This window comes from Dipteris shenzhenensis, chromosome 7, assembly GCF_047967505.1.
Source record: "Dipteris shenzhenensis isolate YYH24624 ecotype China chromosome 7, Dip_SZ_1.0, whole genome shotgun sequence".
NCBI lineage: Eukaryota > Viridiplantae > Streptophyta > Polypodiopsida > Gleicheniales > Dipteridaceae > Dipteris > Dipteris shenzhenensis.
The window spans coordinates 5145766-5172944 of record NC_141602.1 but is presented as its reverse complement, the minus strand read 5'-3'; the positions used below and the strand labels follow the sequence as shown (position 1 = coordinate 5172944).

The 27179-nt window shown below is 44.0% G+C and overlaps 1 protein-coding gene across 1 annotated transcript in view; it reads right to left on the bottom strand.

Moving 5' to 3' along the window:
* Positions 1-896: 896 nt before the first annotated feature.
* LOC147899849 (uncharacterized) overlaps positions 897-27179 on the bottom strand; it is a 51875-nt gene continuing 25592 nt past the window's right edge. Inside the window, exon 7 of the mRNA XM_087377273.1 lies at positions 897-1210. Coding sequence (XP_087233399.1) covers positions 1130-1210 — 81 coding nt within the window. The 3' untranslated portion in view covers positions 897-1129. The remainder of the gene's footprint in view (positions 1211-27179) is intronic.

Below are 27179 nucleotides of genomic sequence, written 5' to 3'. Positions count from 1 at the left end.
GCAGCTCAACAATGAAAGCCCTAGAGGAGACTTGTCCCTCAAAAAAAACATGAGGCCCTGTCAAAGAGAGCCAAGCCATGAGCACCAAGTGATGAAGGTGGAGGAACAAAAGCTGCCCAAATATCTGCATTCCCATAAGCAATGTTGAATAGACTCAACAACATTGGAGAACTGAGGGAAAGAAGGGTCAGCTCCAAAAGTGATCCTCCATTGACTGACTGCTGCAAGCTCTCCATGAATGAAAAGCCAAAAGAAAAGAGTGACTTTTTTGTTCCTAAGGAATTTCCAAAGCCTCCAAAAAGATCTCTAAAAGTCTGGAATCATCTAAAAGCTCTCCCAGTGAGGGGCCCCGAACGGTCTCCATCCTCTGGCTCTAATCTGAATTTTCCTAGCATTGTTGACTGTAAAGTCAAAGAATGGAAGGCTCTTGGAGTGATTGTTTGCATTCATACACTCCCACTCCCAATCACCTAGATCCCCATTCACCTAGGTCCCCCATACAGCCAAAGCCTCAAAATACCGGGGAAGCAATGCTCCACATGGCCCACAGCTTTGACTGGCTCAAGATGTGAATCCAAAACTACACACTCATCCAAAGATTTAACCAACCACTTAACCAGAAGTGTTTCTTTTACCAAAAGAAAATAAAAGAAAAGAAAGAAATTCTATGACTAGTATCAAAGAATTGGAGGATCACAAATAGCCTGTTGTGCCCACAGCTTGGAGAAACAATTTTCAGCCTTTTCATATTAAACCCCAGCATGAAAAAATAAAATCCATATTTCAACTTGATCTACACACGAAATTTTAGTCTTGAAGGCCATGAAAAGAAGTTTCATTCTTAAGCAAGCATGCCTGCAAATTTTTCACATTTCAAATGAAAACCCTTTTTCTCATTCAAAGGTACAAGATAATATTCAGTTGATGGGTTACACTTCGAATAAGAAGATTATCCACTCCCCTCACTATCTTGGCACCTTAAAGAATATAAGATAATGGAAACCAGTTTCATACTAGTCTGTCATCATAGCCTAGAACAGGTGGTCAACGAGCCTGGGACAAGTATGGAACCAGATCCTAGCAATTAGGGTTCTCTTGAATGTACTTCCCATTTAGCTGATTATTCCAACTAGCTGCTTGGTCCACTTTCTCTTGCAAAGCGATTTGTGAGCTCCACAAATGAAAGCCAAGCTTGATGCATTTTGACAATCTGCAAAAAAGCACGTCAATTCTGAGAATAAGTTCTCAATGCAAGACTGAATTGCCAAATATCATGCCTAGTTCAGTAGGTCTATGCCATGTTGCCTATTATGTTTGCAAGACAAGCAAGATAATAATTTAAAAAGGCTTCCAAAATAAAAGTACTGCAAGACCAAGGTTATGCTCGTCAATACCTTACAGGCAGTACTTCATCGACACACTTTCACTTACCGAGGAGAGCCAGTTTAGATCGTGCAGTCATATGCCTATGGAGGAGCAGTATTCACGGGGCCAATGTTCATGATGGCTTATGTAGCCAAGGCATGACTTACAACGAGGACATGGACCTCTAGCTCAACTTGAACGACCGTCCTTTCAGGCACACTTCCAAAGACCCTCTGACAAAGGGATGGCTATTTGATACACTCGTGAGGCCAACAACCATGTATGCAGCACCATTCAGGGGAGTGGCCTACTGGTGACCAATTGGCGGAGATTCGAGAGGCTACACATGATTATGGGATCGGAGTAAGCCCTCGATCCCTCATCAGATCATACAAGCAGAGTTCACTATAACACCACTCAAGATTGATGCTGTCTTCTAGACGGTGACATATCTTCACAAGGTTTGGGCCTTGCCTAGGTTGGCACTAGAGTCATCCAAACAACTAGCCGAGAGTGGAGTTAGCACGACCTAGTATGCTTGCATATCCAGATGATTTACCAATCAAGATATTCAAATGGACCGCCTCCCGTCCTTCTAGTATAGCTTGGATCTAATCCACGAGATGAGATCAACCATATCATATTGTTGGATTACTCCAGCTCTATACATCACGGACTTGGAGGGGGGACCAGGAGTTTCCACCAAGATCCAGTTCTACGATGACCACTTCCTGTGAGCAGCTTCCTGAGAGTATCGGAGGATGGAGTGCTTATCATACCCTAGTATCTAAAGGACAAATGGGTCTCACACACTTTAAGGATTGTCATTGGACAGATGCGGGCCTCGTCCCATCAACTAACGATCGAGGTAGGGAGAGACACAAGCACACCTAGAGAGCAAATGATCTATAGGTTATGCACATTGGTGGAGGTGGAGGCAAAGGAGCACTTTGGCTCGTCTACTATGAGATCCATGACGGTACCATTGTCTCTTCTAGGAGAGGCACGGTTTTGGCCCACTCTCCCAACTGATCCAATTTCATGACCAGATTTGTGTTGGCCTTTATTTGATGGAGATGCGGCAACACAAAGAGAACTTATTGTAGCAAATCAAACAACATAAGGTGACAATGCCACAGGGGACAGAGAGAGATCAAGCACAACAACATGTCACAACTTCTATGCATTCGAGTCAGCCCTGAGACACAGTGGAGTAGAGCAAGAAGAGACAATGCGGATCGGCGGAGCCAGAGACATAGAGACCACAAACGATACAGAGATCGACCAAAGTGTGCACAATGGGGGTCCAACCCATCCCAACTCTAGTTAGAGATCGGCCAGAGTGCGCACGCACGATGTGGGTCCAATCCTACTTAGAAGGAACGTGGGAGCCAAGGTGTCACTTGTGATATGGCGCATTGGATACAAAGATCACTCAGACCATGCCCCCACCACAGCAAGAGATGACTCAACAGATACAGATTCAAGACATCTTCACCTCCAATCGAAGAGCCACCATGGCACCTGGATATGTATTTTGAGCACTAGTTTTGAGCGTTTGAGTGTTTGAGTTTTTGCTATTCTTAGCATAGCACTTAGCAAGGGCCTTAGTGAACCCTTTTCCTTAGCCCACAGTGGATTGTATGGGTTCCCTTTTGATTGTACTTTGTCTCATAGGCCCACGAGGCCTTCCAAAGACATTAATACCTCTCTCTCTCTCTCTCTCTCTCTCTCTCTCTCTCTCTCTCTCTCTCTCACACACACGCGCGCGCGCGCGCACAAAACACTCCACTCTAGACCACATCTTCACCTTGAGGGCTATCATTAAGAAGGCGAGATCAAGCATCAGAAAGTCTATGCTTGCTATGTAGACTTTTGAAAGACCTTCGACACTATCCCATGATCTCGCATGATTGGGAGGCTACAGAAGATGCAGATTCCAGAGATCTTGATTTAAGGGGCAATGAGCATGTATGAGTCTGCCAGATACAGGATTGTCTAATAATTGGATGCCATTTCACCATTTGGAGTTGAGCAGGGAATTACAGGGTGGGTTGGATGGGGAGTCTGTGGGCATTGGTTTGCCTGTGGTGCAGCTTCCCAGAGACCTTTGTAATCAACCGCTTGGCTTCAAATAAATGTTAAATAAATACCGCAAGGGGTGCCAACGTTTGGGGCCAATTGGTGTCCTTGTTTTTTAGTAGGAGCGCGGTAGCTTCCCTATGATTAAATTTGTGGTGCATATTTATTTATCAAATTACTGTGTATGATGTAATTAAGTGGTTCCTACCACCCTTTACGTTGTTGAGGCTGGTTTCACCGGTTCCATTGCCGGGATCCACCTAACTTCTTCAAGAGGAGAGCTTGTGGTTGGCTTGATGCAAGTCCAACAAACTAGGCGAAGAAGATAGCATACTATTTAGTAAATATGTCTCACAGGGAGAGATCTCTGAATCTTACTAGAGAGGAGGAGGAAGAGCAGATGTCTTAGCCTTATGACGATGACTAGGGTGCAAGAGAGGAGTCCCAGTATGTTGCTGAGCATTAGGACGATTGGACTGATGAGGAGGATATAGAATTATTCAAGGCACAGATGCAGAGGTTCATGAGTGCTTTCACGCAGTTCACACAGGATCCTTGCTTCCAGAAGATGATGAATTCTGATGTGCAGCCAAAGAAAAGGAAGTATGATGATGGGGATAGGGATGTTGAACCTAACAAGAGACCACATGTCAACTTTCGGGATCAGCCCCCTCAAAACCTCTATGGTCAACAGTAGCCTAATGCTATTCCGAGGCCAACTCAAGATAATAATTTTCAGTCCATGGTTTTCGGACAGCAAGGAGTTATGGCAAACCTGGTGCAACTAGGTTATTTTGGTGGTGGTTCAGTGTTTCAAGCTATGGTCAGCCCACAAGCCCAATTTTCGGGTATGCATGCTAGTCAAACAGTTGGGTTTCAGCCTATTTTACAGCCCATGGGACCGAATATGATGTATGCAAATGTTGGAGCATCCCCAGGGATGTAGACAGGTATGCCTAATGCAGCAGTAGGTAACCTTGCTTTGGGAAATATGGGTGCTGGTCTGAATAATACAGCCTTTCCCAATGCTGGTAGTGTGGGAGATAGAGGGAGTGCTGCTGTCCCTTTTGCCCAGGCACCTGTCTACGATAATTTGGCACCTCAAGGGAAGATGAAAGACTTTAAAGAGACTAGTGCAGCAGTAAAATTTGAGACATTCAATGGGGTGCAGGATAAAGTTAAGGCCTTGACCTTTTTGCAGCAGTTTGATGCAGCCTACACAAGAGGGAATTTCACAGAGTCATCCAAAATACACCGGTCTGCAAGTTTTCTAAAGGGGAATGCACTTTTGTGGTGGACCACTATGCTCATGCAAAACACTGCACCAAACACGTGGGTAGGTTTCGAACAGGTGTTTTCAGCTGCGTGGCTTACCACGACTTTTGAGGTGGATATCATGACTACTTGGCATGAGCTGAATTCCAATAATTGCCGTAATTTAGAGGAGTATAACAGCAAATTTTAGGCGGCTTTGTTGCCAGTTAGCTCCTACCAAATTGTTCCTTTCACTGAGTAGGTTCAGAAATATTGTTGCAGGCTGCCTAAGGAGTTGAGAGACTACTGCACGAAGACTAAAGTCTCCAATATGTCTAAGCTTATCGAGAATGCTAGCACAGCATATGCTTTGATGCAGGGGAGGACTTCTGAGTTCAAAGGTGGACAGATGCAGGAATCTAAGAAGCATGACACAGATAAGAGATATGGATTCCAATTTTTCAAGATAGAGAAGAAGGCTAATCGTCAGAAGGCTGCGTTTGTTGCAAGGTGGCGACAAAACAATAAAAAGGCAGCTGCGTATTTGAGTCAAGAGTGTTGGAACACTGAAAGAAAAGAGTAGAGTTGACACAAAATTAGAATACTTGCTTATAGAATGAAGAAGAAAGAGGTCCTTAAGTAGGCACCTCATACAAGGTCACTGACATCACTGACGACCTCAAAGCTCCACAATCATCTCCTCAATCTGCTCCTAGATTCACTCAATCATCCTATGTGGCTTTTCCACCACCTAACTGTGCTTGTGGGCACCTAACTGTGCCTCTAGCACTCACACATAGAAACATAAGGTGTGCCTGAGGCGGTGTGCCTGAGGCATACACCTTGAGATATCCCAACAAACCCCCCCTCAAGGAAATGCCTCAGGCTATGTCAAGGATACATCTAGTCTCATAGTTTCTCATGCCATCTCATGGTGGTCAAGGATAAATCTATGGCTAGGTTCTCATGCTAGCAAGGGTTCCCTTGGGTGTAAGGTAAACAGAAAGGGATACAAACAGACCTTCCAATGGTTATCTCCCCTACATGTACATGCACACAATGTCTGTAGGAGGTACCATGGAACAAAACATATACATGGCCTACATCATAAGGTGACCAGAGGTGTTTACAAAACACACAACACACAATAGTTTATTTTCATTCATTTTGGAGGACTATCCAGGCTGAGTACCTTGACATAAAAGAGAGATCTGGAGCATACATAGAGATGATTTAAAATGCATAATCTTCATGGGATGCCTCATCTTGTGGAGGCAAATTCACTGTAAGTAGATTTGCATTTTCTGTCTTTGCTTTGTCTCTGCAAAACTTCTCACTATGGTTGTTTTTGCCACAGTGCTTGCATGGATTAACTTTGAAGCAGTCCTTTGAAAGGTGATTTGTCTTTCCACAGTGATTGCAAGGAGAATACTTGCCCTTCTGGAATTTCATAACATAAGCAGTGTCATTGCCTTTCCTTAACTCCATATGTCTTTCTTCTTCTTGGAGAGCTGAGATAATGCCTTCAAGGTTTGGATTGGGAAGATTCTTCAAAGTGCTAACAATGTGATCAAAACTTTCAGGCATACTCTTAAGTAGCACTGCCATAGCATCATCAGGGGTGATAGGAGAGTTGATAGAAGCTAACTGAGTCATAAGACTCCGCATATAGTTGACATGAGCAGCTAAAGTAGTATCACTTGCCATCTTTAATTCAAAGAAAGAGATTTTAAGTGATAGTTTAGATATGTGAGAGCTTGCACCAAAAATCAAATCTAGCTTCTGCCATGCTTCCGATGGAGACTCCAAGTCAGATATATGATGTATGTAATCATCACCCAAAGCTAAAGCAATTATACCATATGCTTTTTCTTCTCTTGCTGGATCCCTTGCCGGTCGTGTCGGAGCTGAAGATTCTCCAACATTTGAGGCCGTAGAAGAAGCGGTAGGAGTAGGTTTGACAAGTCCCCATAAGTTCTTCCGCATCAATGCAAATTTTACCTTCATTTGCCATGTATGGAAGCCCTTTCCATTGAACTTCTCAAGATTATATAAGGTAGCCATGAGAGGGTCTAACCCAAATATTGGGCAGTGTCTATCTCTCTTACAAGGCAAAAAGAACTGAAATACTTCCAAAGTATAGGCACTTGATGTAGCAAATAGTAGTGACTAGTTTTCAAACAATGATGCTACTTTTTGCATGCTTCATAGAAGTGGATGAAATAAACACTTTCCAATCACAACCAGGTCTAGCAAGTCAAAACAAAACTGAAGCAACACTTGTAGTGAAGTTATTGAACTTCAAAAGACCAGAAATGCTAGAGTAGCATTTTATGTAGCATCATTTTCAAAAGTATGTCAAAACTGTCAAAACTAGAGAGCTGAACTTGGAGGGCTCATATCACACTCTTCAAAGCAAAAGAAAGGGGGCTTTCTGAGGCAAAAGAAAGCTGGTATACCACAGTAGATCCTCTGGGAAGAAGAGGCGAAAATATGCGTCAGGTCGCCTTCTCCTTCTTGAACAAAGTCGACTGGTTTTTCTCTGTTTTCTCCTTCAATATGCAGCCATTGCTGCTCAGATTTCAGCACAAGGTAGCTCTAGATATGGAGAAGCTTGCCCTGAAAGGAATTAGACAAAGACAGATCAGGCGCAGAGAACTTGCAGGAAGAAGAATCGACGATTTTCGTGCAATGGCGACCAGCAGCGCGTTTTATTCTTCAATTCCTTCCAGCCCGAAACTCGCCCCAACAAGAGGGATCTCCAGCAGAAAGGGCGTGGGAAATGGGTGAGAATCAGAGGAGAACAAGCTCAAGCAAATTTTTGGAAGAAGAGGGAGAGATGGTGAAGAAGAAGAAGAGGAAGAAGATGATGATGTGGCAAAAATGGGCTCAAGGGGGATCAAATGGCTCTGATACCATGTTGGAACACTGAAAGGAAAGGGTAGAGTTGACACAAAATCAGAATACTTGCTTATAGAATGAAGAAGAAAGAGGTCCTTAAGTAGGCACCTCATACAAGGTCACTGACATCACTGATGACCTCAAAGCTCCACAATCATCTCCTCAATCTGCTCCTAGATTCACTCAATCATCCTATGTGGCTTTTCCACCACCTAACTGTGCTTGTGGGCACCTAACTGTGCCTCTAGCACTCACACATAGAAACATAAGGTGTGCCTGAGGCATACACCTTGAGATATCCCAACACAGAGGAGCGGAAAACTCTCTATGAGGAAAAGAAATGTTTTAAATGCAAAGAACCAAGTCATGTATCTCGGGATTGCCCAAAGAGGAATGAGGAGAAGGCTGATGCAAGCAAAGGAGATCAGAAGGGGAAGAAACAGAAGACCATGGCTGGTTTGATGCCTGATGTGATCACTGAACAGCCCCAGGGTAAGGAAACTGAGTTATGCAGAGCTTGGGATAAGGTTCGGGATCAAGCAACCCTTGTTTTCTTTGATCTAGGTGCAAAGGCCAACTTTATTTCTCCAGAGATGGCAGTGAGATTAGGCATTCGGGCCAAGGAGATGGGACCGAGCTGTGAAGCTGGTATGGCTAACCGGGAGTTCACCACTCCTGTCACACCTATCATAGAGAAATTGCGCTTGCATATTCAGTCTTTCAAGCGCAGTGAAGACTTTTATATTATGCCACTTGCAGTCGTGACGTTTTGTTGGGTATGCCATGCATCGTTGGGATGCGATGATAGAAGCCAAGAAGAGAAAAATTACAGTTTCACATAAGGGGAAGACCCATGTAATTGATGCAAAATTAAAAGGGGAGTTTGTCCCAGTTGTAATGGCTTCTGCCATTAATTCTGTAATGAAAAGTCATATTTCTGCGTACATGGTTTTTGCTAGAGAGATACCCCTTGTAAATGAAGAGCATACTGTTTCCTGTTTGGAAAAGCAAAGGGCTGTTTTTCTAACTGAATTTTCAGATTGCTTTTCTAATGAGTTGCCTAGTGAGCTTCCACCAGAAAGGCCGGAGGACCATGGAATTGACATAGCAGTAGTCCACCCAATAAACCACCTTACAGAGTTAGTGCGGCATAGTAGGAGGAGATCATGAGTCAAGATCTTTCGAGACCACAGAGCCTTCGTGGATACATTCTTTGATGACATGATTGTGTTTTCAAAAGATGAGGAGGAGCATCGGGAACATCTCGCAATTGTGTTCGTTGAGCTTAGGAAGCAGAGATTGTTCATAAACCCCAAAAAGAGTGAGTTTTTCATGGCTGAGATTCATTTTTTGGGACATATTGTTTCCAAGGATGGCATTCGTATGGATCCACGTAAATTGGAGGCAATACGGAGTTGGCCATAACCAAAGAATTTGCACAAGGTTCGTAGTTTCTTAGGTTTTTGTTCCTACTACTATCATTTTATCCGTTACTTTGCAAAAATTGCAGCCCCTATGCATGCACTTTCCAAGAAGGAAAGACCTTTCCAGTGGACTCAAGCGGAGAATGACTCTTTTGAGGAGTGGAAGCGCAAGCTTACAACAGATCCGGTGCTGATTTTGCCTGACTTGAGGAAGTCTTTTCATGTGCATGCGGATGCTTGTGGTAAAAATGGTATTGGGGGAGCTGTCCTCACACAGGATAGGCATCCTGTAGCTTATGAGAGTCGCATTTTACAGCCAGCTGAGCTACATTTACAGATTTATGAGAAGGAGATGTTGGCTGTACTTCATTCTTTGAAGGAGATGTTAGCTGTACTTCATGCTTTATCCAGTTGGAAACATTATCCATTGGGAGTTGATTTTACAGCACACAATGATCATCAGTCTTTGCGCTACTTTTCGACACAATCTAACCTGTCCGAGAATAACATGAGGTGGGCAAACTTCTTGTCAATGTTTCATTTTCAGATTGTACATGTTGTGGGCAAGAAGAATGTGGTTGCAAATGCTTTGTCTAGGAAGCCACAAGTTTCAGCTGTGACAATTGCTTATCACAATGAGTTGGATGTAATGAAGGATTACTATGCGGAAGATGAGCAATTTGCTGAAATACATGACCAGGTGAATAATGGATAGAGGCACGAGCATTATGTGCTTAAGGATGGGTTTATGATGATGCATGGCAGTTTGTGTGTAACTAAGCAGCTAAGGCAGAAGATCATGAGTGAATGTCATGATCCACCGTATGCAGGACATCGAGGTATTGATGCTACAGTTAAGGCGGTGGAGCATTTCTTTTATTGGCCTATGCTACGTCGCGATGTTGAGGATTATGTTCGCACATGCCTAACCTGTCAGAAGGTGAAGTATGATCGTAGAAGACTCCTGGACTATTACGTCCTTCGCCCATACCCGATGGACCGTGGGAGAGCATAGCCATGGATTTTATTTTTGATTTGCCAAGGACACCTACAGGTAATGATGGAATATGGACGATCATTGATCGCTTCAGCAAGAAGACGCACTTCATTCCTATACGGAAGAAGATTGGGACAGAACATATAACGAAGTTATCTATGCAGAATATCTTCAAGTTTCATGATATGCTAAAGTCCATTGTGAGTGATAGAGACCCGCGCATGACCAGCTTGTTTTGGCGGGGACTTTTTGAGCATATGGACACTACTCTCCTATTTTCTTCTGCTTTTCATCCACACACTAATGGGCAATCGGAGGAGGCTAATTCCACAGCTTTGGATTTGCTGAAATGCTATGTTTCGGGGCACCAGTCACAGTGGGAGAAGTTTTTACCGTTGGTGGAGTATGCATATAATAACATGGTACATTCTTCCACAGGTAAAGCTCCATTTGAGATAGTGGAAGGCTGACGTAAGATTCCACCCATCTTGTAGACGAAAGATAAAATTTTTGAAGCTGATAAGTATGTGGAGAGTGTTATGCTCTAGCCGAGATAGCATGACCTCGGATAGATCGGTGGGCATTTTCTCTAAGATGACCAACTTTTGTAATAATTAATGTGCGTAATTAAATGGTCAAGAGAAGTAACTGCCAAGGTCCTAGGTGAGGGCGTAATGGCATTGACTAGATAGTTCTAATAGGGCTTGGGCCTAGGTGCATCTAAATGTGAAAATTGCCAAGGGGCAATTTGTTTTAAAGGAACTCCAAGAGAGGGGTGAAAAAGGATGCATCTAAGTAAGGGCCTAAAATGTGAACATGTGGCCAGGAACTATCTAGGGAGATGTGGGTCTCAAGGATAAGGATGAGGAAAATAACGTAGATATTGTGTGTAGAAAAACATACGTATGCAGTCCTTGAGAATTGGCTGGGAGGTATAAAAATTGCCATCGCCCGTGAACGTGAAGAGTTAGTGCGCAGGTTCAATATTAGTCAGGAACTGTAGATTAAGCAAAGGGAGAAATTTGTTAACACTTGGTATCAGAGCGCAGTTGGTGATGATCCTGGGATGGTAGTACAGAATTGTCGATCTTACGGGTGCCCAGTTAGAACGACGAGGGGTGGTGACGATAGGCAGACAGGGGTCGTGGGAAGAGCGAGCGACGGAGCATCGATACCACCGTGGTCTATGAAGGTGGTACGTGAGGGAGCTACGTCGACGGACGGTAGGTAGAGGCGGATGACGCATATGTGTGTGCAATAAACGGTTTACGTCAACGCCTATATCGTCATTTGCGTAGAGAAACGACGACGAGTAGCAAAGAAGCAACGGAAGTTTGCAGCAGGAGAGACGTTCCATCGTGCACCAACGAACAGATGGATCGACGAGCCCAGTACCAATAAATGAATGTCACGCAGCATATTCAATGCACCAAAATCGAAGGGCAACCAAATAACGCCATCACTGGTAGTGCAGTTACATTTCAAACTGGCACGCTGCAGATTCGCAACTATGCAGAAAATCAAAGGGGGATAGCGGAGAAGGAGGCGGACTTGAATCCAGGGAGCGTTTGTCCATTTTGAAAGAAATTTCTAAGTACCTGTTAGTTCGTTTTTTTTCCAGCAGGGATTGTTGTTTATTTTTTCTGTGTATAAGAAAAGGGGGAAATCCACCCAAAAAAAAAAAAAAAAAAAACCCCCCCCATCTTCCATTGCGAACTTAATGGAAGCAGAAGGGCAGAATTCAAGGATGAATCCTAGTGAGTCTAGAGCTCAATCTACACAACAGATGTCACATCACGCAGCACCTACATTGATTGGTAGGATTTCAATATTAGAGGATGCTTTACAGCAGATTATGAACCAGCAGCTTCAGGTGAATGCTGGTCAAAATGAGATTAGGGAGATGGTGCAAGCCTTGTCGGCTAGACCGTCTAGGATTGACAAGGGCAAAGCTCCAGCAGAGCCAGAGCCCAGTGTACATTCCTTAGAGCGCGCAAGGGTCAAAGTACCTAATATCGCTAATTATAGACCGGAGAAGTACGCTGGTCGGATGACCGAGCGCAGCTCTGATGTGATCGAGGTTGGGTTGCACAAGTGGGAAGAAGCCTTCGCCATTTGTGAGATTAGATCCGATCTAAAGAAGATCCGCGAGGCCACACACCTATTTATTGAGGCAGCGGATAGATGGTGGATAAAGCAACAAAAGGATCAAGTTGCTCCAACCACTTGGGAAGGGTTCAAAGCTGAATTCAAGAAACACTTTCTCCCACCTGATCAAGAATCCCGAGCTTGGGATGCTTATAGAAATCTTCGTCAGAGGAGCTTGTCAGTGGCAGAGTACACTGACAAATTCAGAGAATGTGTTATGAAAATAACAGACCCTCTCCCTATGTCGGTTCAGTTAAAAGACTATATCTATGGACTGAACGACAAGATCAAGATGGAAGTTCGGGCTAAATATGTGACTACACTAGATGAATCTATAGCAGTAGCCCTGAACTATGAGGATGCCAGAGGCAGGTCTGGTGGATTTGTGCAGGCAGGGACTCAGTATGAGCACCCGAGGAAAGGGGGATTTCAGAGGAAATGGGTTTCAAAGACAAGTGTCTCGTAGCCAAGTGGCCAAACCAAGCAGGTGAAGCCGGTTGAGGGACCAACAAAAACAAGTACCACCGTTGGGGTGAAAAGGAAAATAACTCCAATGGCAGCCCGGGCTTGGTCAAAGTCCTCGTTGACCCCTGAACAAAAAGAGAAAGCTAGGAAAGAAGGATTGTGCTTAGGCTGCCTTCAGCGACATCAGTGGAAGGATTGTCCACTGAACAAAGATCGTCGCACGGCTAATATGATAATATCTGAATGCGACGTAGAAATGCAGGAGAGTCCCAGTGCGGAACATATGCAAATGCAACTGGCGGGACCTTCTCAGAGGTTAGTACCTTGTTTGTTATGTGTATCTGTTGCTAAGTTAGTGACGAGTGCACCTGATAACATCCTATCTAAGCCCGCAGCAACGGGGTATACAGCCTTCAATGATACGGAGTTAATTAAAATGAAAGGGCAAGTGGCCAGTCATGATGTCATTGTGTTGTTTGACTCAGCGTCAACTCACGATGTGATTAACTCCAAGCTCGTGAAGAGGCTGAAATTAAAGACAAGTCCATCTGACTATGCGTACACAGTCAGGATGACAGACGGAAGTTCAACTGAAGTATGGGACCAAAGGGTTACCCAGTTGGAGCTTCGGATTCAGGACTATGCTGAGAAGCTTGATTTTGAAATGACCAAGCTTGCTCATGCAGATATAGCCCTGGGAATGGCATGGCATTCTAGGAAGAATCCAACCATTGATTGGAAAAAGCACGTATATCAATTCAAGATGAATGATGTGCTTTATATCTTGCGAGGTGAAAAAGATATACCTCAGGGACCGTTGGTTTCCGTGATGGAAATCAGAAAGGTTCAAGTAGAGTTTTTGTACCTTTGCACCGCATCGGTAGAGTCGGTGAATGATTCTTCGACTAGCACTGATGTTACGCAAAGTGATGAGATGGCCAAGTTGGCTAATCTTATAACAGAGGAGTTCTCTGAAAGCTTTAGGGATGAACTACCTTATGGGTTACCTCCAGAGCGGAAAGTTCAGCATAAGATTGAACTGATCCCGGGGGCAGAACCTGTAAATAGACCTCCCTATAGAATGAGTTTTACTGAAGAAGCGGAGGTGCGTAGGCAACTGGAAGAATACCTCAAGTTGGGGCAGATTCAACCAAGTTTCTCACCTTTTGCTTCACCAGTGATATTAAAGAGGAAAAAGAATGATACGTTTCGCCTCTGTATAGATTACAGAGCATTGAATAATATCACTGTTAAGCACAGGTATCCGATGGCTCGGATTGATGATTTGCTAGATGCATTACATGGAGCCGTGATTTTCAGCAAGATAGATCTTAAGTGCGGCTATCATCAGATCCGGATTAGAGCCGAGGATGTGCATAAAATCGCTTTTAGAAGCAGGTTTGGTCATTATGAGTTTTTGGTAATGCCCTTCGGACTTACCAATGCTCCAGCGACCTTCGTCATGCTTATGAACGATTTACTACGTCCGTATATCGGAAAGTTCGTAGTGCATTTCATTGACGATATCTTGATATTCAGTAAAAGTGTTACTGAGCATTGTGAACACTTAAGGATAGTGTTCAGTACTTTGAGGAAAGCCAGTCTTTACGTGAATAAAAAGAAAACTATACTGTGTATGGTTAGGCTTGAGTACTTAGGGTTCATAATTACTCCACAGGGGGTAGAAATGGATCCGAAGAAAGTGGCTGCGATACTAACTTGGCCAATCCCTCAGAGTCTGACCGCGTTGCGATCATTCTTGGGATTTGTCCAGTTTTATAGAAGGCATATCAAAGGATATTCCGAAATAGTATCGCCATTGACTGATCTGACCTCAGATAAAGTACCTTTTATTTGGGGACAGAATCAACAGGAAAGTTTTAACACCATAAAACAAGCTGTGGTCTCAGGACCGGTGTTAAAAATAGTTGATCCCCAGAAACCGTTGTTCCTAGAAACCGATGCAAGTGGCATTGCGGTAGGAGCAGTCCTCCTTCAAGAGGGAAGGCCAGTAGCCTTTGAAAGCAAGAAGCTTTCTCCCTCTCAAAGGAATTGGCCAACTCATGAATTGGAGTTGTATGCTGTTATCCATGCTTTGAAAACATGGAGGCATTATCTGTATGGTTCAGAGTTTTATGTGGATGTGGATCATGATACTCTGAAACATTTCTGTAAACAGCCTGACTTGAGGGGCCGCCAGGCTAGGTGGGCAGAGCTCATGCAGGAGTTTAATCTAACGATTCGGTACCGAAGAGGAAAAGACAATAAGGTAGCTGATGCGTTGTCTCGCATTATGCACAACCTGAGTTTCACGGTATTAGAGAGTGCTCTAATGACCGAGATCAGAGAAACTCAAAAGGTGGACGAGTTTGTCCAGAGCTTATGGCCTAAGGCTCATGTGTTAAAACCCGGGGAAAGTGAAAAGGATGACCTGGCATCCAGAAAAGGCCAAACTTATGCAAGATATACCATAAGGGATGGTATGCTAGTTAGAAATGGCAAGGTGGTAGTACCTGGTCAGAATGATCTCAGGCAGAGAGTCATTCGACAATGCCATGATAGCCCGTGTGCGGGACATCCAGGAGTCGAGAAGACATATGATCTCGTGAAACGAGATTTCTTTTGGCCAAAGATGAAAAAGCATATTCATGAATATGTGACACGGTGTTTCTCGTGTCAAGTAAGTAAGGCCGAGCGGGTGAAGCCACCCGGACTTTTACAGCCCTTGGAAATACCACTAAGTAAGTGGGAGAGCATTTCCATGGATTTTATTGTAGGAATACCTGCAACGCAAGGAGGGTATAACTCTATCCTTGTGGTGGTTGATCATCTAACCAAGATGGCTCACTTCATTCTGACTAGAGAGTCTATTAGTGCCCCGCAAGTAGCGGAGTTGTTTATTAGACATATATTTCGTCTGCATGGATTGCCTAGATCCATAGTGTCAGACAGAGATGTCAGGTTTACCGGTCACTTTTGGACAGCGGTATTTGAGACACTAAGGACTGAGTTGGGAATGAGTAGTGGGGATCATCCTGAGACGGATGGTCAGACGGAGAGAGTCAACCAGACTTTAGAAGATATGATGAGGGCATATGTGTCATTGAGGCAACATACATGGGACAAGTGGTTGCCATTGTTGGAGTTTGCCTACAATGATAGAAAACATTCATCTACTGGGTTCAGTCCGTTTGAACTGAACTATGGTTATAGACCAGCCAATCCAACTATAGTTGGAGTACCTCAGAAAGTGCCTAGTGCCGCGAACTTTGTAGTTCAGATGCGGGAGATGCTAGCACTTGCGAGAGCTAATATCCGCCAGGCTATGGATAGAGCCAAGGTGTATGCGGATGAAAATCGGTCTATAAGAGTATTTGAAGAAGGAGAAAAAGTTCCTTCGCACTCGAAGTCGTTGACTTCAGGAGAGTGTGCTAAATTATCACCTCGATACTGTGGGCCGTGGTTAATTCTAAAGAGAATAGGCAGTGTAGCCTATAAATTAGAATTGCCACAGGGGTGTAAGGTGCACCCGGTTTTTCATGTTTCGCGCTTAAAGAAATTTTTACATGCTGGTGACTCACTAATCGAAGGTGTGGTTTTGTTTCAGGAGATAGAGGATATTGCAAGGCGCAAACCAACAAAGATCCTGGACCGAGGAACAATGCAAATACGAAATCGGAAGATACCCACGGTGTTGGTTGCATGGCATGGTCAGCCTCTATCGGAAGCTACCTGGGAATCCGTGTACCAGTTACGGAGAGCATTCCCAGATTTCATCATCGAGGACGCTGATGCTTGAAGAGGGAAGGAATGTTATGCTCTAGCCGAGATAGCATGACCTCGGATAGATCGGTGGGCATTTTCTCTAAGATGACCAACTTTTGTAATAATTAATGTGCGTAATTAAATGGTCAAGAGAAGTAACTGCCAAGGTCCTAGGTGAGGGCGTAATGGCATTGACTAGATAGTTCTAATAGGGCTTGGGCCTAGGTGCATCTAAATGTGAAAATTGCCAAGGGGCAATTTGTTTTAAAGGAACTCCAAGAGAGGGGTGAAAAAGGATGCATCTAAGGGCCTAAAATGTGAACATGTGGCCAGGAACTATCTAGGGAGATGTGGGTCTCAAGGATAAGGATGAGGAAAATAACGTAGATATTGTGTGTAGAAAAACATACGTATGCAGTCGAGTTGGCTGGGAGGTATAAAAATTGCCATCGCCCGTGAGCGTGAAGAGTTAGTGCGCAGGTTCAATATTAGTCACGAACTGTAGATTAAGCAAAGGGAGAAATTTGTTAACAGAGAGCTTGGACATAGCTTATCAAAAGGTGAAACAAGTATTGCAAAAGTCACAGGAGAAGCAGAAAAAGACAACAGACAAGCACAGGTGCCATGAGGACGTGAAAAGTGATGTAAAGTATCTTCGTGACTCAACCTACGCTTAACTCGAGGTTAACCATGGTTAATTTTTGTAATGGTTTGGCCGTGAGGGACTGGCTAGAGGAAGTGCACACTTCCTAGAAGTTCCTAGGGGCAAAGTCTAGGTGCACCACTAGGTCCTAGGGGCAAGGCAAAGGCTTTAAAAGAGGAGTCTAAAAGTTGGGCCCAAAGGACAATCAACGTTGTCCTTGATATGGGCGTTAGGACTTTAATGAAGGGGCAAATGGCAAGGAGGAGGTGCCATTTGTCATGCATGTGTATGCATGCCCTTCCCCCACCTTCCATCTCTCTACCCTCACTCTCCCAGAGGTGTTGAACGGTTTCAACTGTTCTTGTGCAGTTTTTGAGCTGTTTAAGTTGTTTCAAGCCTGTTTTCAGCCGTTTTAAGCGTGTTTTGGCTGTTCCAAGGCTAGTATGCACTTCTAGGAAGTGCTAGAAGTCATTTCTGAACTTTCTGAAAATTTTCGTACGGACTATACGGATGTGTGCAGCCGCCTCCAGCAGGTGCCTAGGGTTGTCTTTTGTTGTGCTAGACCTTTGTGCACGTGTTTCTCGCTGCGTGGTGGCTTCTGGAGCTGTTCTGGACAAATGCAAGCTGTAGGAGGAACTTTCCCTGTACCCTCTCTTAGGAGAACTTAGGCACAGATTTCGAGGCAATCATTTCGGGGCAGATCTGTGGACCATCTTTCCTCTACAGCTCTTTCTTGTTCACCCTCCGCTCTCTACCTTCATTTCTCTCTTCTCCTAATTGCTGGAAGACACCTGCACCCTACAGGGAGCCTGGACAGAGGATAGGTGCGAGAAAGGAGCTCGCCCCTCTGCCACAAGCAGCGGGAGTTGGTTACAGGTTCTGTTTTTCCTTGTTCTCTCTTGCTTTGCAGCTTTTTTTGCAGTGCATACGTGTTGTTTGCAGTTCTTTCAGGACTCCTACAGGTTCTAGCAAGCACCCAGAGGCAACGGTGATTCTGTGGAAGGCCTAAGGACAGTGTGGATGCATGTGATAGCCTTGAGGCTGCCTTGAGCTCAGTTTGCCAGTGGTTTAGATGCCTGAATGCCTCTAAGTTGGGTCAGATCAAAAGTGAATGCCTAAGTATGCCTTGCCAATGGGAATTCTAGTGGTGCACTTGGATTAGATGCCTTCAAGATTTGCAGAGAGGAAAAGTGCAGGGTTGAACCCCTATTGTAAAGCATTTCCATTCAGAAGCATTAAATAAATATCGTAAGGAGCACCAAGGCATTTGGGGCCAGTGGGTGCATTGTGTACTATTTTCATTGAGCAGGGGCATTCTAGCCTCACCTTTGTTGTTGTTGAAGCTTGTTTCTAAGTTGTGCTAAGTGATTGAAGTGATTGAATCTTGCATTGTGGCCATTTATGAAGTATATGACTAAGTAGAAGAAGATCATTGCCCTTTTGTTTATCGAAGGCCGGTTTCAACAGGTGTGACGTTGTCATCAAGGAAGGTGATTATGTCTTGCTACGTTTTCAAAAAGCAAGGCTGAAAAGTACACGGGGTCGTACTCGGCTATTCCCTAAGCTAAGTATGAGGTATTATGGGCCTTTCAAGGTAGCTTAACAAATTAATGATGTAGCATTTCGTTTACAATTACCTGACCATTGGAAGATTCACAGTGCTTTCCATGTGAGTCTCCTTAAGCCTTTTCAAGATGATGTGCCTACGGATTTGCCTTCGGAGATCCAGCCAGAGGTGGAAGACATGGATGCGATCCTTGTACCCGAGCAGATTCTAGCACATAGGGAAAGGAAGATAAAAGGTAAAGTTGCACGACTCTATTTGGTGAAATTTTGTAATTATTCATCATTGCATGCGAAGTGGATGGACGAGGACGAGTTAGCGGATACTCCTCATGTGTTACAGCTTTATCTTGAGGGTTTCCAGTTGGAGCCCACTTTGCCTGGCACTCATTCAAGTTCAATCTCCACCTTACTTAGAGGTTGGAGGGGAGGTTCCAGCCTTGATATGGCCTACCACATATAGAGATCATGGAAGCCTCGCCCTCCACCACATAGAGAGACCACTCAACAAGGCAAATACGAGATATCCTCATCTCCAAGAGAAGGACCCCACCATGATAGGCACTCCTGGACAATCGAGGCATAGACTCCAGATCTTAGATTATACTTCTAGAGTCTATATTTTTTGATTTTCTTCGATTTTGGGTTTACAATAGCTTTCAGCAAGGGCCCTAGTAGCGAGCCGTTCCACCAGCCCAAGGCGGCTTGTACAAGGAGCAATTTTGGTTATACTTTGTCTCATAAGCATGTGTGGCCTACAGAAGACCTCTCTCTCTCTCTCTCTCTCTCTCTCTCTCTCTCTCTCTCTCTCATGACCACTTCCTTTAGAGTATCAAAGGACGAAGTGATCATCACATCCCTGTACCTGGAGGACAGAAGTGTCTCACATGCACTAAGGATTGCCAGTGGACAAATGTGGTCTCATCCTATCAGCTAAGGATCGAGGCAGGCAAAGCCACAATTATACCTAGAGAGCAATAAAATGCAGGCTTTGCACACTGAGCGAGGTAGAGACAGAGGAGCACTTGCTATGCACGTGTCCAGTTTACTATGAGATTCAAGATTGATAGCATTGTCTATTCCAGGGGGGCTTGTGTTTGGTGCACTCTCTAGGCTGGTCCATTTTCAAGACCAGGCCTGTGTTGGCCACTATCTCCTAGAGATGTGAAGACACAAAGAGACTCTATTGAGACAGCTTAGAAAGTAGGAGGCGAGCACATGCGGTAGAGACGGATGGGCAACAGCGGCATGTCACAGATTCCACGCATATGAGTCGGAGCCCCAGGACACACTAGTGTGGAGGAGGAGATAGCTGACATGAGGACAAAATGGATCAATGGGAAGAGACAACACGGAGCTATAGAGCCAGAGACACAGATACCACTCACGATGTAGAGACTAATTGGACCACACACGATGGAGGTCCAGCTTATCTCAGTCCTACTCGAAAGGAAGCATCAGAGCTGAGGGGTCACTCTCATGGCACGTCGGATACGGAGATCTCGAAGACCACTTTCCTCCCACCGCAGCGTGAGATGACATGATAGATGCAGATGCGAGATATCCTCGCATTCCAATGAAGAGCCACCATAGCACCTGGCTATGGGTTTTGAGTATATTGAGTACTATTTCTGAGTTTATGTTTTGAGCTTTCAGCTTCTTAGTATAGCACTCTGCAAGAGCTTTAGCGAGCCCTTTGCATCAGCCCATAGGGGCTTGTATGAGTTACTTTTTTTATTGTACTTTGTCTCATAGGCCCGTGAGGCCTCCCGAAGACGTAAATACATCAGGGGAGACTGACCGAGACGAGGGGTTACTTTGAACATAGCCCAAGGGGTTCAGAGATCGAGGAGACCACGTCCCCCTACACCACCACAACATGACACAGCCTAACAAATGCTGATCCGAGACATTTTCACCGCTCACAGGCGAGCCACCCCGGTTCAAGGCTTTGGCTTCTAAGCCTGAGTCTCAAATCTCGGATCTCAGATAGTCCGGGTTATATATCTGATTTTGCTCGAGCTATTGAGCTTCATAGAGTTATCAGTTTATCAGCTTATCAGTTTAGAAGTCTTAGCACTCAGCAAGGGCCTTAGTGCGCCCTTTGCTCCAGCCCACGATGGCTTGTATGAGATCATCCTTTTGGTGTACTTTGTACCTTGTCCCATATGCTTGTGAGGTCTTCCAAGGATGATAATACCTCTCTCTCTCTCTCTCTCTCTCTTCCTCCCCCCCCCCCCCAAAAAAAAAATCCCTCCCACCCAGCTTCAGCATCCACACGACATTTGTGTCTGTTCAAACAAGGCCAAAAACTATTGAGATCTCGTCCCACACCAGTGCAGGCTGTTTGAGGCCTACTTTTGTCTGCACGGGATACACTTAGAGGTCTTCTCCACGCCAAAGAGCTACCCAAGTCGGCATCAGGGTTGCTTGATTACTTCAGGCATGTCCCAAGCCCATGAAAGCTGTCACAACCCAAAGATTATGCCAAAGGCACTATTCAAGGGACCTGTACCCTCATCACGATCTGCGCCAAGAGCATTCTTTTGCATGGGAACGAATGAAGAAAGCTCAAGGTGACACCAACATAAAGATTCATGTCAAATCGAGTGATTGGAGCAGCACAAGGGCTCCAAGAACAACAAATATGATTTACAAATCCGACTAATCCTATTTGCAGTTGTCAACTCTGCACCACCACCAAGAATTAGTCATGGGAGTTATTTGAATGCCTCACATATTGTCAATACTGAACATGTTGTTCGAATGCATCAAAGATTATTGTTTCAATCAATGAAAACAAGTCAGAAAGAAATTGGAGTTGCTCAGCCACCACAGAGTTTTAACATAAATACACAAAAGGAGAAGTGCATATGCAGATACTAATATGCAATCCGCGCGTTGCTGAGAGAGAGAGAGAGAGAGAGAGAGAGAGAGAGGGAGAGGGAGGGAGAGAGAGCTCCTTTTGGCACATGCATTTATTAGTTCTTAAATTGCTAATCAATTAAGCTTGCATACTTGGATTGGAACCCGTGCGTTGCTGTGGGGGAGAGAGAGAGAGAGAGAAGAGAGAGAGAGAGAGAGCTCCTTTTGGCACATGCATTGATCGGTTCTTAAATTGCTAATCAATTAACCTTGCATACTTGGATTGGCTTTTGAAATTTTGGCTAAGTCTTAACCCATGGCTTTATCTCCTCCTTTAATTCCATTAACCTTCCATCTCCTCCTTCCTCCCAAAGGTGAACTTCCATTTCCTCCATTCCATTGACCTTCTATCTCCTCCTTCCTCCCAAGTTGCCTCTTGTCTTTCCACCTCCTCCCCTCTCCCAACCTCCATCCAAGAGCTCCTGCTTTGTGACACGTGGCAGGCTCTTCTCTTCCAAGCTGCCACCTATCCTTGCTTTTTTTTCCCTTTGTCCATGGTTAATAGGTTAAAGATGACCCAAAAATTGACCCTGGGCATTGTGACTCCATACTCCAACTTTTACAAGACCTCTAAGAGACAGATGTACGAGGAAATTGTCAAGATGCAAAACAAAAAATGCAGTCAAAGGATATCATGAATGAAATGGCTCAAAAAATGCTCCTTGGACAGCAAGATAGAAAAGGGTATGCCGAAGATCTCATCAGAACCAACCTTGTTTTCAAAAAGGGTCTTCAAAGTTGGGGGCAGCTGTGGGACAAAGACAACCTGAAGTGGAAAAGCTGGCCAGAAATCAGAAGGGAGTTCTCCCTTACGAATAATCAGCATTATTAAGTCACATTGGAAGAGAAGAGATCCCGGAAAAAATTTATACTCTTCTATGGATGAGCTGGACATGGCAATTTGGACAAATGCTAGGAGTTTAAGAATTGGGAAAGGGGATGGTCAATGTAAAAGATGTCCAGGTGTGAGAGAAGACATCTTCCACCTTTTTGTGGCATGCCCTCATGCTCGAAAATTTTGGAAATCGGTCCACTTGCTTACGGGTGAACCTCTGAGCTAGAAGGCCATACTATTAGGGGAGGTTACCAAAGTCAAAAAGGATGTGTGGCTTCGAACTAGAGCGCAGGCAGTTTGGTATATCTGGATTACCAGAAACAATTTTCAATTTAATAATATTGTGTTGTTTGCTGACAATTTGTTTGGTGAATGGTGGGACAGGAACAAAAGCGTCTCCACTAGGCCATTGAGCTGTGCAATGAATCTCATACCCAGTTGAATATTGAGATTGAGTAACGGGTTACATGCTCTTAGTTGCTCGGAAGATTCCCATACTGTTTTTTGTTAAAGTACCAATTGAAGCTGACCAGCACGTTTCATCTAAGGAGATACCTTTGAACACAGATACTGACCCGGATGCCTCGTCACCAGCTGCAATGACTGCCCCTCTGATGCTCATTTTTTCAGAGCTCCCTCATCCCGAAGACCCCCAGCACTCTCGCTGCCAGAGGACCTGATTTCAGGGAACCCGATGCTATTCGACGTCCTACTGATGTTGTAAAGGATAATATCGTTCGACAGACTGCCGATAGCCTCCACCAATTCTGCCCCTTGTGGTTGTACTTCAGAAAAAAGAGCAGGGACACGTGATGCCGGAGCTTACAAGAGAAAGACCCCAACTTCCCAGAAAGTCAAAGATGAAGAGGACTGAAAGCCATATGCTGAAATTTTTTTGTTTTAGAACTTTTTGACTAAGATAACTTCAGCTGTGAAGGACTTCTATGGTGAATCTCTTAAGATTCCAAGGATGTAAATAATATACACCTTTAAATAAAAGGTTGACATGTAAATAAAAAGAAAAGGGGTATGCCAAAGTAATCAACACGAAACAGAGAATGGACTGAAAAATCAAGAAAGGATATGCTAATGTTGTCAACATGGAGCAGGAAATGGAGAAGAAAACACAAGGGCAGAAAGAGCAAGGGAGAAGGATCAAATGCAAGACCCTCAGATGCAACAAACGCAAGATGTCATTAGCTAGTGAAAAGTAAAATGGTTGAAATCACGAGAGCAGGAGCAGCAGCAGGAGGTCTCCGGATAGAAGAAAAGGAGGACGAGGATATAGAAAAGGTTCTAACCAATGTCTCTCAAAAAACAATGCACATTGCAGCCTCTAAATAGTAGGAGGCCTTTAGGGTGGTCCAATACTCCCAAAAGCTCAAACAGCTAGAAATAATCAGAAATGCAAAGAAAGTGCATGCATGAAGGATGGGAAAGCTGTTATTACAGCAAAGAGCAAGGCGGGAAAGAAGCATAAATAGGGATTCGAGACCCTCAGGATTAAAGTATGGAATGTGGGAGGCTGGACTTTGCACAAGGTCATAGAATTGGAAGATGAACTATCGGAGACAAATATACTTATAATTTTGGAATCATGGGAGCATGAGGGAAATGAATAACCAAAAATCTAAGGAATTTCTGAAAACTGCAATATGGAACACAAAAACACACATAGGAGGAAAAGGGTTTGGTGGGATAGTATGCTACATTAGTATGGCATTTGAAAAAACAGCCAAGGTCATAAAAGAAGACCCACATAAGCAACATGTGGTTAAAAATAGCGGCAAAAGAGAGAAATGTCAGGCTGGCAGCATGCTACTTTGCACCCACGCAATCATCGATCTACATACACAGCAGTATCTATTACAGGAAGAACCTCTTATGCATTTGGGGGAGGACATAGACAGGTTTCTAAAGAGCATGCAATTACCTTGACAAGGGACTTCAACGCGAGAACGGGCTCAATGCAAGGCATCATTACAAAGGAGGGGAGAGACCCCATATGGATGGAGAAATAGAAGAGGATGATGATGAAGGAAAAGGCTTGAAAAGGCACTCCATATTTCAAAGAAACCGAGGGATACACCTGCAAAACTCCTCAAGGATCGAGTGTAATTGACTATGTGATCATGAGCCTGCATGCAGGGCACATACTCAACTACCTCCAGATTGAGGGAGAGACTCTTGAGTCCGATTGTAGAGCAATGTCTCTAGGCATCATAGGGACAAAGAATGCTGCTAAAAAACAGAGAATTGCTGCACAACCAAGGCTGAGAATGGATTACCAAAAGGCTCCCATTTATGAGCGGCATATTGAGGCAGCCAATCAAAAGGTCAAATGCCATCTACTTGCCATGAAATGAACAAATACAGAACAGATTTGTTGCTGATAACAGCCCAAGAATGCTTTGATAAAGCAAGGGAAGGAAGATTGGAATGCCATGCAATCACTGGTATGACCAGGAATGCAAAAATGTGAATAGGGCCCAGAAAACAGTCGAGACAACAGAGAAAGAGGGCAGAGCTCGCACATAGAAACCGGAGGTGGAAAACAAAAAAAACTTATTTCTTAAAGCAATATTTCCCGTGACAGTGCTAGCTCAATTTCCCAAGGAATCCAATCATTTACCCACACAATGAGCGCTAGGTACAGCATCATTTCTTTTAAAGTGAGATCTAAACTATCGTAAAATGGCAACATAGATATGTGTACATTTGGCAGCATACCCATTGGATAGCATTCATAAGAGCTTTTTATGGATGCATGTTTCTTGTACAGTTTGTCTACTTGTGGTCCAAGACCCTGTTCCAAAGCTCTAGATGATGCCGAATCTCTACAAGATCTTGAAGATCTGAAGTAACAAAAGATGGACGATGCAGTAGATGATGGAAGGATCTGACATGTTGTATATACAACTGCCTGGATGTTCACGTATGTTCAAAAACTATTCCACCCATAGTGTAGCAGGCGTGCCATCAGAGGCGCATAGGGTACAAGGCTCTAAAGACTCTTAAATCATAGAGGTGTAAGGGGCATTAGTTATGTTTTTAATTTTACTTCTACAAGTAGGGGATATGAGGAAGGGTGGGGGGTGGCAGGGAGGTAGACTTCAAAACTATCACAAATTTTACAAGACATATATATGTACTCATAGAAAATAATCATTATTGATCAGCCTGCATTATAAAATTTAAATTGCTTTGAGCCATGAGGACTGAGGCCATAGAGTCACACATGATATGACTCACTAGTGACCAACACGTAAATTGAAAACTTTAGCATGGATGGGTATGAGAGGCTGATCACTTATGAGCATCAAGCATGAGAACATAGCCTTGAGGAATGGAGACTGGAGAGACCTTGGAGTGGTGGAGAAAACATGGAGAGAGAAGGGAGAGCTACAGAGGTTAAGAGCATAAGCATATCAATGTACGGGCAGTGATCATGTTTAGAAAATTGCAAGTGTTGACTATGCAAGGTATAAAATGCTTGGTACTGCGTTCTTATAACTGGTAAGTAACCCTTAGTGGGTGGGCTGGTGACTTTTGGAAGGGAGGTAAGGGTACAACTTACCCCCCAATCCCCCCCCCTCCCCATTTTTAAATGAATAATAATCCCCCTTGCGGGTAAGAGGCATTCCCAAACGTCTAATGCCCCTTACCGTAAGCGGTGTGTTTCAAATCCAGCTATGATTCCACCTAGAAGCTATTTCTCATGCATACCAAAAATTCATACCCCACCACAGGTAGGCATTACATATCACACGCATCAATCCTATCTAAGATGCAAGCGGACATTCCACCTTTCTTGATAGACTGCATTTGTAATTTATTTGTGCAGTTCTTGAGGCCCATGATGTGATCCCCTGCTTTAAAGGGAGCAAAGAGGCTTGTGAGATCACGTCGTTTTAGGTAGTTGTTGTGTGGATTCCCAACCTTTTAGGCACATGCACCTGACAAAAGGTGTTCATGTCATGATGTAACCCCTGTCAACATGGACTGAACACAAACAAACAGCATCAAATGGTCAAATAAGTGCAGATATTTATAGATGCCCCATCCAGGGACTCATCTACCAGGGGGATTCACTGTCCCCCTTTCATTTATCCCTTGTTCGAGCAGAATAGTGGAATTTTGGAGCTGCTTATGGTCAAGCACTTGAAGCAACCAAAACACTTGGAGCAGCATTTCAACTAGGGCTAAGCCTTCCCTCCAAAAATGTCATAGTGAGGTCACTTGTGCCCATTCAGTAACTTTGTACTGTCAGCTTCCAAAGCCAAATACTTGCTCTGAGGGAGGGAAACAATACCCAGTGATCTGTTGTGGAATGCCCCCTTTTCTTATCAATCTCTTTCAATTATGCAAGTCTTCAATTGTTTAGAAACAGCTGGTCCATGTTGCAGGCATGCAATACCATCAGCATTTTACATGTATGTTACAATAGAGTTATGTGCCACCAGCCCACTTCCATTGTATTAGAACCAACTAGTCCATGATGCATGAATGAAGTAGCAGGTCTAGTCTTCATGTATGTTACAATAGAGCTGTGATACTTTCTCTCCAAACTGTTGTACATCCCATTCTTTTGTGATTAGCCTCATTCCTCATTTGAGCATGCACTATTGTATTAATGTGAGCATACTTTACCTGTCAATCATCGTGGTCAATCTTGTGGTTTTCCATTTTGAACCATAATATGGTTCTTTATCAGAAATTACCTACATACTGCATGCATGACCTCCAAATGTATTTCCTAATTTGGACTCATTGGCACATGAGGGCTGCTAGTACTCTTCACACAACTTTATG